Genomic DNA, 19,105 nt, shown 5'->3' on the forward strand with positions numbered 1-19,105 from the left:
GGAAGAATTGTGCTGACCTGGCTTTGTTTGGTGAACGTTGTAAATACTATGCATGTCTGTGCCTAGTTTATTCATGGAGATCCTAAAGTGCTGCACAGACTGTGATGAGATCCAGTTCAAAGAAGATGGCTCTTGGTCACCGATGCGGTCAAAGAAAGATGTGCAAGAAGTCCCAGCCTCGTATAATGGAGTGGACAGTAAGTATGGAGACTTTAGCCCAAGTGTATCATGCGTCCTCTGTGTAATAACATCGGGACTTAGGCCTGTACTGCTGCTCTAGTGAGAGTGCTGGGATACAGTCAGTGTCACATGGTGACTGTCTCACATTTGACGATCACCCTGTCGAGTGAATCCCCCGCACTAGCATGCGAGTGTACGCTCACACATCCACTCGCATGTGGCCATACGGAGGAGAAATCATTCAATGGCCGCTCACCATCAAATGATTTCTCTAGCCTTGGCCACTCTGAAAAATAAGTCTGTAATTGGGGACGGGTGCTGAAGTCATGTGACATCCGCCTACGCGGAGGATGCATGGGTATGCCTTCCCGCCCATTCTGTCTGGCGAGTGTGAAACTCGTTTATTTTCACTCCCGGCCTTTGCGGATATTTTCATGCGCAAACCCCCGCCCTCTTATCCGGACTGGGGGTGAATTCAGACCCAAGCAATCTGGTCTGAATCGCCCCCTATGCTCCTTTCTCCTATTAGGTTCTTGAACGTTCCTCGTGAGCAAGAGATTATTAACCATTGCTGAGCGCTGTATCTTTGTCTATTGTCCTCGTTCTTCTCTTTGATATGTCTGTGCTGTTGTAGGTGGGTGTATCAGCAGCACAATAGAGCACCAGGTGTCCTCTCACCATCCATCCAGTAAAAACAGGAAGGTAGAGGTCATTGACCTGACGATAGACAGCTCTTCAGATGATGATGATGAGGAGCCCTGTGCAAAGAGGAGCTGCCCATCTATAACTCCTGCTTCCCCGCTCAGCAACAAGGGGTAAGTGTCTGGTCACCAGTATACAATTACAGGACTAGGCTGGCAAGAAAACCTTTGGCTTATGATGATTATGTAATTGTGTATGTGTCAAGTCTGTGGTGTATCTGATGTGATGAACAAAATATATCTCTATAAAGGGTCTTAATGAACCTATAACTAAGGAGGGGGATTCAGTTAGACATTGTAGACAAGTAGCCCTTGCTGTACATGATGATCCGTTCTCAGTCTGACATAGGCAGATGTGTCATACTGTGCTTTTGTGTTTCTCCAGCATGCTGTCACTCCCACACCAGGCCTCTCCTATATCTCGGACACCGAGCTTGCCAGCTGTGGACTCCACATACATCAACACACCTCTAATGCAGGACTACAGGCATCCCTTCCATATGACACCAATGCCGTACGACCTGCAAGGTATGACTCCTCCTTTAAGCAAAGCACACATCTTCAATCTAGGGGAAAGTGGCTCTAAATTGCACACCCTCAGTAATGAAAGGTGCCATCTGCTGAGAATAAAATGGTTTACACAGAGAGAGAGAGGGTGCAAATGCACTATGCGATCATTACATTACAATATAATAAGAGGTAGTTGGTATATCATTGGCCAGTGATATTGGCCTGCCCACTAATTGTCCAGGTCACATCTGAAGAGGTGACCTGGACGATTGGTGGGCAGGTCAGTATCGCTGGCCAATGATATACCAACAACCTCTAATTATATATTATATTGACATCTTCAAACTATATTCAAGGCTACAGTCTTGTTATAATATGTAGAAATGCAGAAGTGTCAATTTCCCTCTACATTTTGGTACGTTTTTTTTATTTGTTTTTATAGGAAGAGAAGGGATGAGCTAAAGCCTAGGTATAACATGAAGGGTAACATTTGGCAGCTGTGCACGGATATAATGTCAGCTGATCTATAAAATGCTATTGCTATATATGTGTCCGCCCGCTTTATAGATAAAGCACTCGCCAGTCTGCTCCACCGTGCACCTTGACCTAGAACGCATTGTATCGAATTCAAAATACTTGCAATGTGTTAAAGCCGCGTGCGTGTTATAGAAGATTGCAAGCTAGTAAAAATGAACGTTCAGCACATACTACTTGTGCTTTGTACCTTGTATGGGCGGCTTCACTGCTGTTACAGAATGTGCTTGACAGGTTGGCTGGTACTTTTAATTGCATCTACTTGTGTATCTCTCCAAAGCTTAGTACATAGACCCCTGGCCCTTAATCACAGGAACAGGTATTGAAGGAGAGCTGTAACCTTTGTGGTGGTTAGATTCTGTTTGTGTCAAATTTGTGTGGGTTTTTTTTTTTTTTTTTATGTTAAGGTCTGGCCTATGTTGATAGTGAAGGTCAGGTAAGGATTAGTCTGTGAATGCATTGTTGGCTTTGGCTTGTTTGGCGAGCTGCTTGTGCAGGTTTTAAATGAGCTCATTCAAAAGCTGTGCTGACAGTTGTACAGTAGCCAAGAGGTTAATGGATACTGTACGATCCCTTATCCTCCTGTGATCGCCTGATTAGGGGCTGAGAGAACTTCTTACAAGTGGAAAAAAATCCCAGATGTAGAACAAGAACCATTTTATCTTCTCCAGTCTTGTTCTGGAACCCAAATGTTAGTCATGATGGCAAAAAAAAATTTGCATTTCTTCAGGGGGCTGATGTAATGGATCTGAGGTTGAGGTGGACACAGTCTGCTCTAGTTCTTTAACTTAGGGTTCCTTGAGGACAAGACTTGGGAACCTCTAAGGGTCCAGATATTAAGAATAGCAATGCTTTGGGCTCATGTGACTTAATTAGTCCTTCAGTCAATTTGATTTTACATGTGCTCAGCCATGGATATCCTTACAACCTGGACTGTTAAAGTACCTTGAGGACTGCATTTGGGACCCACACTCTAACCTGACCATTGTTCATCATTGAGCTGATGACTGCAGCAACACTTGTGGTTTCTTAGTACAGTATTAAAGTCTCTCTAAAATTAGTATTAAGGGCCAGATGTATCAAGCTTCAAAAAGTGATAACATGGAGAGTGATAAACAGGCAGCCAATAAGCTGTCATGATACAGGCTGGGTTTGAAAAATAACAGGTAGGAGGTGATTGGCTGGCTGTTTATCACTCCATTTTATCACTTATGAAGCTTGATACATCTGGCCCCAAGTCCTGAAACAATACAGTATGTAGTTGGTGGAAGAAGGGTGCAAACTAAAGGTGCCCACACACTAGAACAATTTTTTTGGCAGATTTCTGATGTTTACCGATAAACGGCCGAAATCGTTATGATGCGCGCGCTCTCCTGTGGATCTTTTGCTAAATCTTCATGCAGCATGTAAGATCACGGGATCTTAAGAAAAATCTTTGGTAAAGATGTGCACTTGCCTGAAATCTTTTGTCCAGGACGTACAAAAGATTTGATGGCTAATTTATGCTCAAATCTTTCTAGTGTGTGGGCATCTTGAGGCATGGTTATTTATCCTATGAAGCTGCAGAGAATACTATACAGGTCACAGCTGGATCAAATTATCTAATTAGTAAAGTGGGATTTTAGTTCTGTAGTTCCTAAATTACAGATCAAAGTTGTGTTTTACAAGATCAATCAGGACCGTGTTCTTTTGGCCCCCTGCTGGCCGTGAAAGCTATGGTACTAAGCTCAGACATATTTGTTGGTAAAGCCTGTTTATAAAAATACCAGAATTTACCTACCATGGGACAGAGTTTAGTTTGGCTGCAGTTCCCAAACTGGTGCGTCAACTGGTGTTGACTTTGGTCATACTGGAGTTATAATGCACCCCTGGTATGTACAGTTAGACTGTGTGTTTTGATACTCAGTTGGCATTGGTGACATTGGAAACCTTTTAAGGTACTCAGCACAGTTAACCTGAAGTAAGATTGTCCCCCTTTTGACTCATCTGGGTTTTGATGACACTTGATCTTTTCAAATCTTGATTGAAATATTAAGATCTCTCCAAATTAGGTTTTCGGCTATCAATTTGGTGGGGGAAGCCTGCAGATACAAAAGTAGTGTATATCTTGAGCATACATTCATAGTTAATGGTTGTGTGCAGGATGTAGAAGAACTTGTCTTTGGACTTGACATTAACTCCCAGCAATCGTACCCAAAATAGTAGTAACCTCTACCCCACAAGTAAAGTTGGGGAGGGAGTTTTTATAGGCTTTCTGGCGTTGGTTAGTTGGAATGGTACTTATTTCCTAGCACGGCTCCTGCGATCAAGATTTTGTATCCATTGTATTTCCACTATCCACGTCGGCGTGTAGTTTATCTTATATAGTGTGACGAGCCACCGACCCGAATCGTGGCGAGCCCCGCGAGGGGACGCGCATTACTTCACAGGTATTACGGTGCTCGCCACGCTTCGGGCTCAGTGGCTCGCTGCACTCACCACACTATATAAAATCAACTCCGCGTCGACGTGGATAGTGGGTATAAAAAGGTCGGACGCGTACCGCTGCGCTCGCCACGCTTCGGGTTGGCGTTCATCTGGGGGTGGCTATACAATATGTAAAATCGCGTCCATCACATCGGTCGCATCGCATGCCTTAACTTAAGGCATGCGATGGACGCGATTTTTTAACTGTCGGGGAAAAGGCTAAATCGCGTCCATCGCATACTTTTAAGTTAAGGTATGCGATCACCTGCAACGGGCGTCGTGCTAGGAAATAAGTACAGTTGGAATCGAATAGAAACATAGAATTTGACGGCAGATAAGAACCACTTGGCCCATCTAGTCTGCCCCCTTTTTTTAAACATGTTACCTCAAACCATATTTTATTTTTAATATCTTAATCAGTTAAGGTGCCCACACACTAGAACGATTTTTTTTTTTTTTTTTTGCAGATATTCTGATAAATCGGCCTATGTTTACTGATAATCGGACGATATCTGTTCGTTGCGATCTCCCATGGATCTTTTGCTAAATCTTCTTTAACAAAAGATCCATAGGAACGCTCATGGGATCTTAAGAGAAATCTTTGGTAAAGATGTGCGCTTGCTTGAAATCTCTTGTCCAGGACGGACAAAAGATTTCAAGGCTAATTTATGCGCAAATCTTAAGATCGCAGATCTTTCTAGTGTGTGTGGGCACCGTTATGCCCGGTACACACCAGGACGATGGTGCTCATGAGTGGGTCTTCACAGGAACGTACGACCCGCTGATGGCGCCGCCGCGATCGTCCTGCTGTGTACCCCACATTAGACTCACTGGTGACCTTTTCCAGGTTGATACCATGTGGTTGTTGTACCAGTAAGTAATCGCTTTTACCACAAGTTGTCAGACTACATGCCAATGCTCGGCCACATCATTCATCTTACATTGGGCAAATGGAAACTAAAAAGGTGTCAGATTATTTATCTGTTTCTTGAGCATATGTAATGGTGTGGCAATGGAGGGAGGACTTTGGGTCCTGCTGTTGTTGGTGGGTGTCAAAAAGTAGATTTGCGTTTTACAATTTTCCATGTGTAACATAACATTTTATATTTTATCAGTGTTCCCTCTTTTGGGTTAGCCTCTAAATTCACAATCTCTTCTTTCACTAGGGTTGGATTTCTTTCCATTTCTGTCTGGAGACAACCAGGTGAGTTGTGTGGTGTTCTCTCCCCCCCCCCCCCCCCCCCCCATTTGTGCTCCCTGAGATTCTCACAGCATGTTTGATCTATATATATTTATTTTTTTCCTGCTTAGCATTACAACACCTCCCTGCTGGCAGCCGCAGCAGCTGCCGCCTCTGAGGAGCCAGATCTGCTTCATTCGTCACGTTTCTTCCCGTACACCACTTCTCAAATCTTCCTGGACCAGCTAAGTGCAGGGGCAAGTGCCAGTCTCCCAGCAACTAATGGAAGCAACAGCGGCAGTAACAGCAGTTTAGTGTCCTCGAACAGCCTCCGTGAGAGCCACAGTGCATCCAACAGAGGGCCAGCAGACAGCTCTTCTCTTTACGGCATAATCCCAGATGTTATTTCCTTGGACTGAACCACCGATGAGCACACTTGGATTTTGGACCCCACCTGTCCGATTTTCTCTATTTTATTCTATTTTTTTTTTTTAGGAAATGTTTAACAAAAGACAAAGACATATGTACAGAGAACAGAACTATATTTTCAGTTTTACTTTTGTATATAAACCGAAAACTTTACTCCTCCCCTTCCCCAACAGAAACTGAGACATGGACCCACCTCGTCCCCGGTATTTTCATTTTCCAACGGGATCCTGGAGACTGACTCTTGTTCTGGAGACCTCCTGCCCCACAAAGGGGTTCCTCCCCTCTTTAGATCAGACAACAGTATTGGCTTGATTTGTCCCTGTACCAGTCAGGCACTTACATCAATCATTCTTAAACATTCTCCATTCCTAAACCTAAGCTGGAGTGATTACTTGTTTTAGTTTCATTTCTGCACTTTTTACCATGTATTTATTGAATTCTGTGGAAGTCTCGAGCAGTACAGATGAGAATCCGAACACGGCCCTTCCTCACCGCAGTGTTGTGAGGGGCTTCAGGTGGGCTAAATGCATCATATTGGTGTTTGCTGCCAATTATTATTTCATAACAAAGCACTTCTGTCCCCATCTGCACTGGAAGATATTCATTGGTTCTGGTCTAACCTAAGTGATCCATGCTTAAAGAAACTGGGTTTGGGATGATAGACCAAATACTCAGCTGCCCCTGTCTATGCGTATGTCTAAATGGTATGTCACAGAAGCTTGGTAGTTTTGCACAGACATTGGTAACTACTGTAATCCCACCAATGGTTGAACAGCAGTTGTCACTCTGCACGCTTGTGTGTTTGTTTTGGTTACCGGTTGACTCTTCAAAGCTGAGGTACGTGATCGCTCACTGCCGAGGAAGAAATTGTCTGGCGCCGGGATCGGTTTCCCAGCGTATGGCCAAAAGATCTAGCGCAAACTGGCCTTTTTCTGTATTGTATGATGCAAATAGTTGTCATCATTATTATTCTATTGCAAACACATGGAGCCTGTATGTTTTTAGAGAAGTTATGCTGTATTTTCTTTTTTTGTTTGTCACATAAGAGAGGGGTGACTGGAGTTTCAAATATTTGTTCTCCCCTGTTACATTTTTGTGAGCATGTTCTAATTAAGACTGCAATTTTAATTGGACATTTAGTATGGTAAATGCAGTGTTACCAATATTATTGGTAGACCGCTTTATAGTTAAGTTAGTTCATTTTGATATTGCCTGAAGTTCGCTACCAGGGGTTTGGAGTTCATTCCGGGTGACTTGTACGATGTGCGAATTACATCACTGCTCAGTTTCCTTTGTATCCATACAAGGAAGTGCGGGAAAAGAAGCATTGTTGCTATACCATAGCGTGCGCAGCTGCAAATCCCCCAGAATTGAATTGTCCCCCAGGTATCTGCATTGGCGGTTGATGCTGCTTTCCTTTGGTGTAGTGCAGAAGGACGTGTTTAGATACTGAAAAGTTTACCTTTTTTCTGCGACAATTAGATCAAATGTATACATCCATGCACATGTCGGGTTTTCTTCACAACGCTGCCTGGCGCAGGTTTGAGATTAAAACTTGCTTTGTAGCGACCTGGCTAGTGATGCCACAGGAAGCGTTACTGCCGAGCAAAACATCAGTGTGTCCCAAATGTGCTCATCTAAATTAGTGTTAATGGCTGCCATTCTCTTAGAGGGTATAAGACATAGGGTCGACAAGCACAACGTTGACCATTGAAAGTAGACATGCATCAAGGTCGACCTGACTGAAGGTCAACAGGGACATGGGGTTTGTTTGGGTTTTTTTTTTTAACCGTGCTGCAGTGTGAAGCAGGAGTAAGATGGAACCTTGCGTTTAAGCAAACTTGAATAATTTTAGTTATTTGGGGTTATTTTTTTTTTTTTTTTTATATGGGGTTTGGGAGTAGGTATACGATTCCCTGAGCAACTAAAATGTTCTTAGGCCATGTTTTAATATTGCAACATGTGGTTGACTTATTTTATTTTTTAGGCAATTTCAGTGTTTTTAACATAACAAAACGCTGTAGTCTTGGTCGGGCACCATGATACTATGCCCTCCACCAATCTAGTTGGCCTCCCTGATTATTTAGATCTCTATCACTCTAGCCAAAATGTGTTGGCTCCTTTATGCTTTTGCCATTGAAAAGTATCAAGTAGTGCAAGTGACTTGTAAAGTGTAGGATACTACACCTTTCGTTAAGAGTTTGGAAATACTTAGCAAAGTGTAAGATTGCGTTAGAGAAGATGCTTATTTCCCATAGTATTTTAGCAATAATACCTAATTGGTTATTGTGGCAATATGGATTTTTCCTGTAAAACGAGGCGTGCAGTAATATCGGAAACCCATAAGAGTGTCTCCCAGTGATGTCTCAAGTAATGTGATCACTATTTTTACTTTTAGAGTTTGAAATCGGCAAAGCTGCGGTGCTTGAGGCCATTCCTGTAAAGGGATTTGAAGAATCCCTTCCTGCAACTAGGTGATGTGTGTAGCATATAGGCTACAATATCATACGGTATCTGGAATATTTCATGCAGTATCCTATCAATACATAAGGGGGGTGGCTACTTTTAATTGAAAAATAGGGACCTATTCGAGTGTGTGGTTGTTGTTGTTTTTTTTTTTTTTGAGGGGGGAGTGAGTATCTCTTGTAATACAGATCATGGAGAATCCTGGTGACCTTGACAGACAAGTCTCATAAGTCAGGCTACCATTGCTGCCCTCTAGTGGCAGATGGAAAGCTTTTCATGAACAATTACAAGAGATATTCATGCCATGTTCCTGTGATTTTTCTAAGGCCTAATGCAGATTACAAGCTCTAAATCCATAGTACCATGTGCGTAATACAGTTTTGTCAATGGACTGGTCTGAAACGCAGGAAGTGTGGAGAGAAAACGGAGGCTCTGACCGGCCTAAACCTTCCGATACGGAAATGTTATACATTTCGCTTCAGATGCAGTCCTGAGTGTTGTCCTTTATGTGACCTGCTATTTATTCAGCATAATTCTTTAAAACCCAGAGGTAAATAATTCCAGCCAAAGGAAGATCTTTGTTGGGAACATTCAGTGCTTTGTAGCAGATCTAGAAGGCAATGTGCTGTTTGTGACTTTCTCTTTTTTTTTTGTTTAAGCATCTTTTGCTAGCATTAGGGGGATCTCGTCCAGCTCATCCATACAAGGAGGAGGTTTAAGCAGAAGAGTGGGCAGGAGCTGATGTAAATAACACCAGAACTTGTCGCTGGTTTCCATGGACTGAACCTGTAAACTCATTGCCTTAAAAATGTGTTCATATGGCATGCCAGACCAGCTGAAAGGCTTTTAAACCTGTATTATAGGCCAATGTCAGTTTGTATAAAGTACCAAGTGAAAATATTTATTACTTGCATTGGAAAAATTGTTTACCTATTGAATGTTATCTGTTTCTGTAGAAGTCTTTAGATGTAATAAAAAAAGCATTCTGTTGTCGTCTTGTTGGATATTCCGATTGATGTGATCCTACTCTAAAATGAATGCTTAAACATGTATTTTTTTAAACCACCTAATAGGTTGTGAGGGTAAATCCTTTCCTTTATTTCAGAATTTACACATATGGCTTACATGTTATGTGGCTGCAGCATGTCTTGACAAAGAAGATCCTGCATGCTTGTAGTGCTGCAGACATTTATTTTGTACGACCCCCCCCCCCCCCCCCCCTCATTGGATGTTGAACCTTATCCTTATGCTAAGTGCAGGCAGCATTTTATATTCAGATATCACCCCAGATGTTATGTGATCTGTAGGTGGATTTTGACTATATAGTCCAAATCGCATCAGGATAGCACAGGTTTTTTTACCTTGCGCTCCCGGAACAGCACAAATCGAAAACCAGATAGACAGGACTGCAATGACTATATAGTACAGATCGGCACTACATCGTCCGGTACTTATGTTAGATGGGCGCCCACTAAGCTATTTGCTTCGTTTTTTGCGTCCCCTCACGGGGCTTGCCACAATTCGGTGGCTCGCTACACTATATAAATAAACTCCCATGCCGACATGGATAGTGGGGGTATGAGCGTACTAACTATAGTGGGCGCCCAACTAACCTAAGTGCCTATCGTCCAAATCGCATGCATGTCGGGTGGCTTGCCATGCGATTCGATGGATGGGATTGAATAACAAGCCTAGTCCACCATATGTACACACCGTTAGAAATATTTCCCGACTCCAGTCCTTGGTGAACCCTATCCGTGCATGTTTTCCAGGTCTTCTCCCTGAATTGCACACCAAATGAATACCACCTCTGAATCTCTTAATATGTAGATGCCCATATTGACTATACTTGTGCTCCAGCAAGGAAAAAATTAAAGCATACACTAGACTTTAAAAAATACAAATGTTATGAATGTTTCATATAACTGCTAGCTAATGAAAATGCAGTTTTAAAGGGAATGTATTTTGCAAGCCAGCAAAGCTTTATCCATGGCGTTTAGCACTGAGTGGTTCGCTAGGCTGTGAGCATACGTAGCCCACGTCTGTATCAGGCCATTTGTGTCTCCCTGCACACTATGTTTTCCATAACCAGATTTTAAAACTATATTATAGTACAGAGCTCTTGCGTTACATGCGTCTGCATGTGGTGTGTCAGGGCTGGCATGTTCTCCTAATGCTGGCTCCCTAATGTCTCGCACAACAGAATTACATACTGGCAGATGCAGAGAATTGTGGCTCAAATACACGGAACAATTGCTGGGTGCGATGAGATGCGCGCTCCCACACATACTACTTGTACTAGATGGCATTGCAAAACATATGTTTGGATCTAGTCCAAATTGCATGCAATAATTGTACTGTGTATGGGCACCTTCTTAAGGTTTGTCAGGGAGTTTTTGTTTTTTTCCTTGGGGGCAGTTGGAGTGGAGATGACTAAAGCTCAGCTGAAAGCTTGGGTCAAGCAACAGTGGGCCTTATTCTGATCTGAGCTCAGTACAAATTTGTTCTTAAAATGGGCAAAACCATGTGCACTGCAGGTGGAGCAGATGTAACCTGTGCAAAGAGAATTAAGTTTGGGTGGGGTGTGCTGAAACTGAAATCTAAATTGCAGTGTAAAAATAATGCAGCCAGTATTTACCCTGCACAGAAACAAAATAACTTACACAAACCTAACTCTCTCTATATATGTTACATCTGCCCCACCTGCAGTGCACATGGTTTTGCCCATTTTAAGAACAAATTTGTACTGAGCTCAGATCAGAATAAGGCCCAGTGTGAGGAAAGAAAAGCAGAAAGGTGGTTGTAAATCATGTCCTCATGGAGTTTGGAGGCAAAGGGGAAGTGTGATGGGACGGTAGTTGGAGAACGTGTTAAGATCAAGTATGAGGGAGACAAATGGCATGTTTGAGTGCAGAGGGTACAATGCCTGATGAGAGGTAGAGATTAAGGAGGTGGGTTGGTTTGGAACAAGCAGAGGGAGATTGAGTTAGCAGAGTTGAATCAAGGGGGTGTTGGTGGGAGATAGGAGACTGGATTGGGGTCATGTATGGCATAGTGGTTGGCATTCAAACTATCCAGAAATAGACTGGTAAGTTAATTTGCGCCCAACAAAGTTATCCCTAATGCAGTGATTTTCATCCTTTTCAAACTCGTGGCACACGAAATAAAATGTATAATCAATCAAATAATACATGTAATAACAAATATAGACACAGACTTTATATATGTTGATATTTGTTTTTTATTTCTATTCTGTTCTCCAGCAGTGCCAGATAGACATGATATACGCCCCCCCCCAGCAGTGCCAGTGCCCCCACAATTCCTGTGCCGGTGACACGGGAGGGGGAGGGCGGTGGGACGCAGGCGAATTAAAACTGCTGAACTACTCTGTGTGTGGTTGTCAGACAGAGCATTTTAGCAGGCTGGCTCCAATATGGCGGTATCCTGCGTGACCACTCACCTCAAACATACCTAGCTCTTGATGAAGGTCTGACGGGCATGCGGGTGGTGGCACACCTGTTGAAAACGGCTGCCCTAGTGTATGTGCGTGCGCATGTACATGTGGTAGGGAATATAGATTGCAAGGTTCACAGGGGGCAGGGACCGATGTGAATGTTCAAACATTCTCTGTACAGTGCTGTGGAATAGGTGTGTCCTATTTAAATAAATGATAATAAGATAAATGCATTCCTCTCCAAATACAGGGCAAAGGGAAGCCAGATTTTGTGAGCTGGATAAAGAGTTGCCAACTATGTAGAGAGGAGGGTCTGATGTATTGCTGTATGGGTTACATTTTAGATTTTAAATAGATGTCGAAGGCAAAGAATGGGGAAGGAAGGTGAGGAGGAAGATTATTCAGAGGTTCGGTGTTCGGGGTTTGAGGTGAGTTATGCACAATTTTGACTAGTGATTTCCCATGAACTCCCCCAGAGCCTAGAAACCACAAATAACTATACACACTGGGGATCATTCTAATTGCAACGGTCCCCTATGTAAAAGCTTAGGGGGGCTGAAGTAATTAGAATGACTCCCAATGGGTTTTTACTGGGCATGTGCAGGATCCATGTGCGAATGGCTACGGTGACTTGCATAGTTGCTGAGCCGTTCTAATGGAGTGTCATCAAAATTTCGTAGCTCCTATTGCAACAGGAGGATGTACCGGAAGGTCAGTGGTTCCCAAACTGTGTCTAGGCACTCTGTGGTACCGTGAGGCTCTTGCAGGGGTGTCTCCGGTTGGAAGACCAGGACCAAATCAGATTATTTATGGTCAATGTTCAGTGGTAGTCAGAGGTGGGGTCCTGGGGTGCACACTGTTAATGAGATGGGAGACCTTTCAGTAGTACTGCATATAAGGACAAGGTTGCAGGTGCATAATTCAAACTCCCAATTTATTAATACTAATCATTGCAATAAAATTTAGCATTTTGAGTGAGGTTCTTTGCAAAGTTTTGGCCATAAGTAATGGTTTGCCCACCAGGTCCAGGTTACCTCATTAGTCTCGCAAGTCCCTAACATTTTGGGCAGTGGGGAGGGGTTTCAAAATATTAAAAACATCGTAGGGCAGGGGAAATTAAAAATGATTTAATTATTGGTTGCCAGTGACCAGAGTACTTATACTAGTATGTGTGAGCTATGCCCAACTCTGGGTAGAGGAGGCGGATGGGGGACCTGAAGCCGTACACAGCCATGCACACCGGAGCCTGAGCTCCAGAGCTGCGGTCATGAGAGGAGGCAGACGGGACAGGTGAGCGGAGGTGGGAAAGGGATGCGGCTATCATTCAGAAGCCCCTTTCTAGACAATTTCTGGTGCCAATATTTTCTAGTGTGTATGGTCCTAGAGATATCTAGGCATCAACAGCGATAATTAAATATTCCGGTTACCAGGATTGAAAAAAATGCCCTAGAATTGGCATCCCTATATAACACCTATAAAAGATAGAAGCTGATTGGTTGCTAATGGGAAAATCCGATCATCAATAGAACGCCCAGCTTAAAGTTACCACTGATACCCTTATAAGACTGTTTTTGTTTTTTTGCAGTGTGAATGGGTCGCATACCCGGATAAAACCATTCTTTTTACCCGTGTTTGAGATCCGGGTATGCAGGTTGACCTGCATAAAAACCCGTGTTAAAAGGCAAATTATCGAGTAGAACTTTTTCACAGGGGAATTTGCCTAGCCGTGAGAATGAGAGGTCCGTTGCTGCAGTCCCTGGCATTTTAAAGCCGAGTAAAAGCCATGTAGTTCTCACTCGCAGTGAATGTGCATCAACGTGTCGGAAATGGTCTTCCCGGGATTTCACTTTCGGCTCCTAAGCACCTGCAATCAACCCGGGTCACTAAAAGGCCGGGATTGAACCCAGGTACTATGTCTGAAAGGGGTATCAGTGTGCCTTGAGAACACAAAGTACTTTATTAGTAGCGCATACTTTCACTGTACTTTTATTAAGTGTCCTCTTAATAAAAGCAAAATGTATAATCTGCGCTACTTTTAATTATTTTATAAATTGCGAACTGTTTACAGACTGTACATTTAACTCTTTGAGTGCCAAGTGAATTTGTGAAAATTGCCAAGCAAACATTTTTACTCATCATAATGACCTGTAATGTTTACCTTTATATAGGAAATAGAATCTTTTTTTACACAACATTTTACTTGAATTAATATAACAAATGTGAGTGACACTTGCATTTTTATCGGATATTTTGCACATCGCTCACAGATGCTGACATTCATTCTTTTTGTGCCTCTCAGAGATGTTGGCATTTTTTGTGACTAGTTTGCGCATTTTTCACAGAGATGTTGGCACTCAAAGGGTTAACAATTTATCTCTTCATCTGTCTAGAGGGGGTTATTCAGCTACTTTGCTAATTAGCAGAGCCCTGTGATCAGATAGCCGCCACTTCCCCAGAGTGAAATTCTCTGAGGCCAGAGATGATGTCATACACCTTCACTGAGCACGCCTGCGTTTTGTGTGACACGCCCAGAAAACATCTGGTTATCATCCTCAACTTCCTGTCAATCAGCTTGTGCACACTGGCGATGAAAAAAGATGCTGTATTTTTTTTTTTTTGCAGAATGGCCTCACATGTGTGCTACTAACCTTATGCATGCGCAGTTGATCAATAATCGGCCGCCTTAAAAAATTGCAGGTCTGTGATCAGGGCTGAATAACCCCCATAGAGTATATCAATTCTCACAATGGCCTTTACTGTGTGGAGTTTAAATATTCTCCCCGAGCTTCCGTAGTTTTCCTCTGGATACTCTGGTTTCCTCCCACAATCCCAAAAATATACTGGTGGTGTAATTAGCTTCCAAAAAAAGGTAACTAATGTGCGGATGTACATACTACAGTGATTCTTATCTGAAAATTGCAGGAAAAATACAAAGAGAAAGTTGATGAAGTTAGAAAATATAAACTGCCGAACTTCCATTGCTTTATTATTGCAATATTATAGTCCACAGACCTGAAGAGTGCCACCCTGTGGCCAAATTTTTGTATACATGGTAAATATCAATAATAAGTCCCCTCTCTATAAAATAATGCATAAATAAGTCAGGGTTGCTGACTTTTGAAAGCTCCTCTCCAGGAGAAGCCCGGAGAGGAGACTTTCAGCAGGAGTTCGGGGGAGGGGCTTAAACGTGACATTAAGCCCCGCCCCCATGAAGGAAAGTGACTCAATTTGCCTGTCTCCGTGGAGGGGACGGGGCTGAATGACGCGATTATGACACTTTAGCCCCGCCCCCTCCACGGAGATCTGCAGATTAGGTAATTCAAACTCCGTGGTCAGGGGGGGGGGGGGCCGGGAGGGTTGCCAACCTTTCCAGGGGAGGGGGGGGGGGGGGGCGTTACTGCACTCGCCACACTATATAAAATCAACTCCATGCGTAGTGGGGTTATGGGAGATGTGGATGGTAGTAGTACAGCAAGATTGGGGCAACAATAGTACATGCGCATAGCATCTATTCACAGGAGAGTGAGCAGTACGGATGGTGTAATGGTTAGCATTACTAACTCACAGCGCTGAGGTCATGGGTTTCATTCCCACCGTGGCCCTAACTGTGCAGAGTTTGTATATTCTCCCCGTGCTTGTGTGGGTTTACTCCGGATAATCCGGTTTCCTCCCACAATCCAAAAATACACTGGTACTGTAGGTTATTTGGCTCCTAACAAAATTAACCCTGGAATGAATGTGCATGCGTGCACATGTGGTAGGGAATATAGCGTGTAAGCTCCACTGGGGCAGGGACTGATGTGAATGTTCAAATATTCTCTGTAAAGTACTGCAGAATATGTGTGCGCTATATAAGAAACTTAAATAATAAATAAAATAAGCAGAGAGGGACAGGGGGCATGGCCAGCAGCTCACACAGCCTGGCTATGATCCCACACAGCAGCAAAAACAGGTGAGTAACCTCGTGGGAGTGTCGTGGTAATAGGCCATGTCCCTTTACCACAGGGTCACGCCCCCTAATATAGTGGGCACACCTGCAGCTCGCGTATTCTTCCTACGGCTAACACCCAAAAGGGTATATGTTCACTAGGCCGAAAAGAGTTAGGTCGTCAGTCAAAAGGTTGACATTGGGTTTTCCACTTTTATTTTCCAACGTGGTATTTCATGCACTAGGCTCCCTGCATTGGGGGGGGGGGGGGGGATCGTAGGGGACGGACCCCCCCGGGATGGTGGCTGCCATCTTGGAAGAGTTTATAGGCTGAAATCCCTATGGGGAGGTGAAGCCTATTACAGGAAGTCCAGCGGTGCTGGACGACTCCAAGTGATCCCGTGAAGAAGGGGAGGCACTGGGAGGTAGGAGAAACACTAGTGGGAGTGGCTGCAGGGGGAAAAGACACCTTTTTGGCTTCCTTCCTCGCTGAAGCAGAGACTTGGTCTCTTCCTGCTCTTTGTGCTGGCACCATTTCTCTCCAGGCTGCGGAGCTGAAGCAAGGCTTTCATTAAAGTGCAGAGAGAAGTTTCTCCTTGGGCAGCACTGTCCCCGCTGATCACAGAGGATCATTGCAGCAAAGCAATTGCCTGACATTGTACTCTGTGGTTATATCATGACTGAAGGGTGTAGTCCTGCTGCTGTGGGGGAGGGAGCGCCTACCTTGTTAGTCAACTGCAAGTTTTGTGGTGTAAAATTAACATGTGAACAGATGGATCAGGGGGATTTGTGCCCCTCATGTGAGTCTGTGCCCAGTAAAGTGCAAGCCCAGAGGTCTGAGCAGTCTGAACCTGCGTGGGCAGCTGCGTTGGGGAGGTCTATTAATGCCTTGGTGAAGTCTTTGAATAGGCAGGGAGATGACCTAGTTAAATCTCCTGGCCCTTTTTCATCCTCATAAACTTCGGTGGGCTCCGTTACCCCATCTCAGGGGGACACTGCACAGAGCGTTCAAAAAATGAATGCGTTTATGGAACAATTTGCCAAATCCTGAGAGTAATTCTACTAGACACCCATTATCTACACCTCCCCTGTTGAATTTATATTCTGATGAGGAGGGTGTGTGTGCCTTTTGGGACCAGAAAGAAGTTGAAGCTTCTGTCCCTGGCATTGAAGATTTGATCATTGCGGTTAAGCAAACCTTAAACTTGTCAGAGGAGGAGAGAGTGCCTGCACATTGTGTTTTTAAGAAAGTTTGCAGGGATACTGTGACATTTCCCTCGCTTGAGGGCACGGTTTCCTTGATGGGAGAAGCATGGAAATCCCCTGACTAAAAATCTCCTTATGTCTAAAAGGTTTGCTAACATGTATCCAATGCTGGAGGAACATTTTAAATTATGGTAGAAAGTCCCTTTAGTAAATGCACCTGTGGCCAGGTTGTCTAAAGCCACAGCATTACCCATTCAAGGCGGTGCGGCCTTTAAAGATCCAGTGGACAAAAAGGTTGAAGGATGCCTTAAGGCGGTATTTGAAGGGGTGGGTTTTACACTTCGTCCTATTATTGCCTTTGCTTTGGGTATCCAAGGCAATGATTTAATGGGCTGAGGCCTTAAGAAATCAGCTTCAGCCATGATTCTGAAGCTTTCACACTGGCTGAGAAGCTCAGGTGTCCGGCGGAAAGTATATGTGAGGCTGGGGAAGAAGGAGCTAAGATGGCATCAAAAGTATTGGCCACTTCAGTATCAGCAAGGAGAGCCCTCTGGCTCAAAGCTTAGGAAGCATACAGCGAATCCAAGAAGTCTCTTGGCCTTTAAGGGAGAGCTGCTTTTTGGGTCAGAGCTTGAATCCATCATAAAGCAAGCCACGGGGGGGAAGAGCCTTTAAGCCATCCTTTTGCTCATCCTTTCAGGGGAGTGGGGGGGAGATCTAACAGGACAGGCAGTAAGGGGAAGGCACCCAGATCCCGTTTCGGGGCCTTCGCAAGAAACATGAAACAAAGGAGAGGATAAGTCCTCTGCATGACGGTGCAGAGACTCCCCGTTCTGGACTCAGAGTGGGGGGTCACCTCCTGCAGTTTCGGGACAGGTGGAGAGATTCCAACGCGGACCCCTGAGTTTATTCCATCATTTCACAGGGTTACAAGATAAATCTCAGGGGGTCTCCTCCAAGAAGATTTCTCCCTACGTCTTTACCACGGGAAGCTCGCATGCGGACAGCTCTCTTGGGGGCAGCAACGTCTCTTATAGAGAAAGGTGTAGTGGTCCCGGTACCTCAGGAGGAAAGGAAGAAAGGATTTTATTTGATTGTTTTCCTAGTCCCCAAACCAGACGGGTCATTCAGACCCATTCTAAATTTGAAATCTTTAAACCTGCATCTCTGGGTGGACCATTTTAGCATGGAATCTCTTCGATCAGTGTTGTTAAGCATAGAGAGTTGGGGGATTTCTGGCATCGGTGGATATCCAGGATGCGTATCTGCAGGGAACATCAGTCTTTACTACGGTTCGCAATAGGGGAGACTCATTTACAGTTCCAGGCTCTGCTGTTTGTCTAGCCACAGCGCCGAGGGTCTTCACAAAAGTAATGGCTGTCATGGCAGTGGCCCTCAGGCTGAGAGGGATAGTAATTATCCCTTACCTGGACGACCTTCTGTTCAAGGCGGAGTCAGCAGAGAAGTTACAGGAACATTTGGCTTTTGCAACAAAGTTCTTTCAAGAACAGGGGTGGTTGTTGAACCTCCCAAAGTCTCATTTCACACCCACGCAGAGACTTCAGTTCTGGGGGTGATTTTGGACTCACACTTACATCGAGTGTTTCTATCCTGCACTCTCCAAACCATACAATTTGGCGGGGTGTGAAACTGCTCGACAAGGATTTGCAAGGTTACACTCGAAGATTTTTCAGTGGAACATTCTCTCATGTTGGTCAGGGAATTCAAAGACCACGAAGCAGGAACGGTTGTCGCTGTCTCTGGAGACAAGGGAGTCCCTGATCTGGTGGACGGACCTGGAAACTCTGCAGCTGGGGCGCTCCCTCCGCTCGTGGGATTGGCTGGTTGTCACAACCGTCACCAGTCTCAGGGGCTAGGCGGCAGTGGTCCTACACCGGAGGTTGCAGGGGCGGTGGTCCAAGCAAGAATCCAGACTGCTGTTCATATTGGAGCTCTGGGCAGTTGGAACACCCTTCAACAGGCAGAGGATTCGGAAGGATTCACCAGTACGTGTACAGTCGGACAATGCCATGGCAGTGGCTTACTTGAAT

General features: G+C 44.3%; 1 protein-coding gene across 3 annotated transcripts in view; it reads left to right on the plus strand.

Annotated features, from left to right (window-relative positions):
• PIAS1 (protein inhibitor of activated STAT 1) overlaps window positions 1-9,459 on the plus strand; it is a 65,399-nt gene extending 55,940 nt beyond the window's left edge. For all 3 annotated transcript variants that reach the window (XM_083184381.1, XM_083184382.1, XM_083184383.1), the window contains exons 10-14: window positions 67-197; window positions 815-995; window positions 1,267-1,409; window positions 5,558-5,595; window positions 5,703-9,459. In XM_083184381.1, the coding sequence (XP_083040507.1) occupies window positions 67-197; window positions 815-995; window positions 1,267-1,409; window positions 5,558-5,595; window positions 5,703-5,990 (781 nt within the window). In that variant the 3' untranslated portion in view covers window positions 5,991-9,459. The remainder of the gene's footprint in view (window positions 1-66; window positions 198-814; window positions 996-1,266; window positions 1,410-5,557; window positions 5,596-5,702) is intronic.
• Window positions 9,460-19,105: the final 9,646 nt, after the last annotated feature.

The sequence above is a fragment of the Crinia signifera genome, chromosome 4 (assembly GCF_055691185.1).
Source record: "Crinia signifera chromosome 4, ASM5569118v1, whole genome shotgun sequence".
Lineage (NCBI taxonomy): Eukaryota > Metazoa > Chordata > Amphibia > Anura > Myobatrachidae > Crinia > Crinia signifera.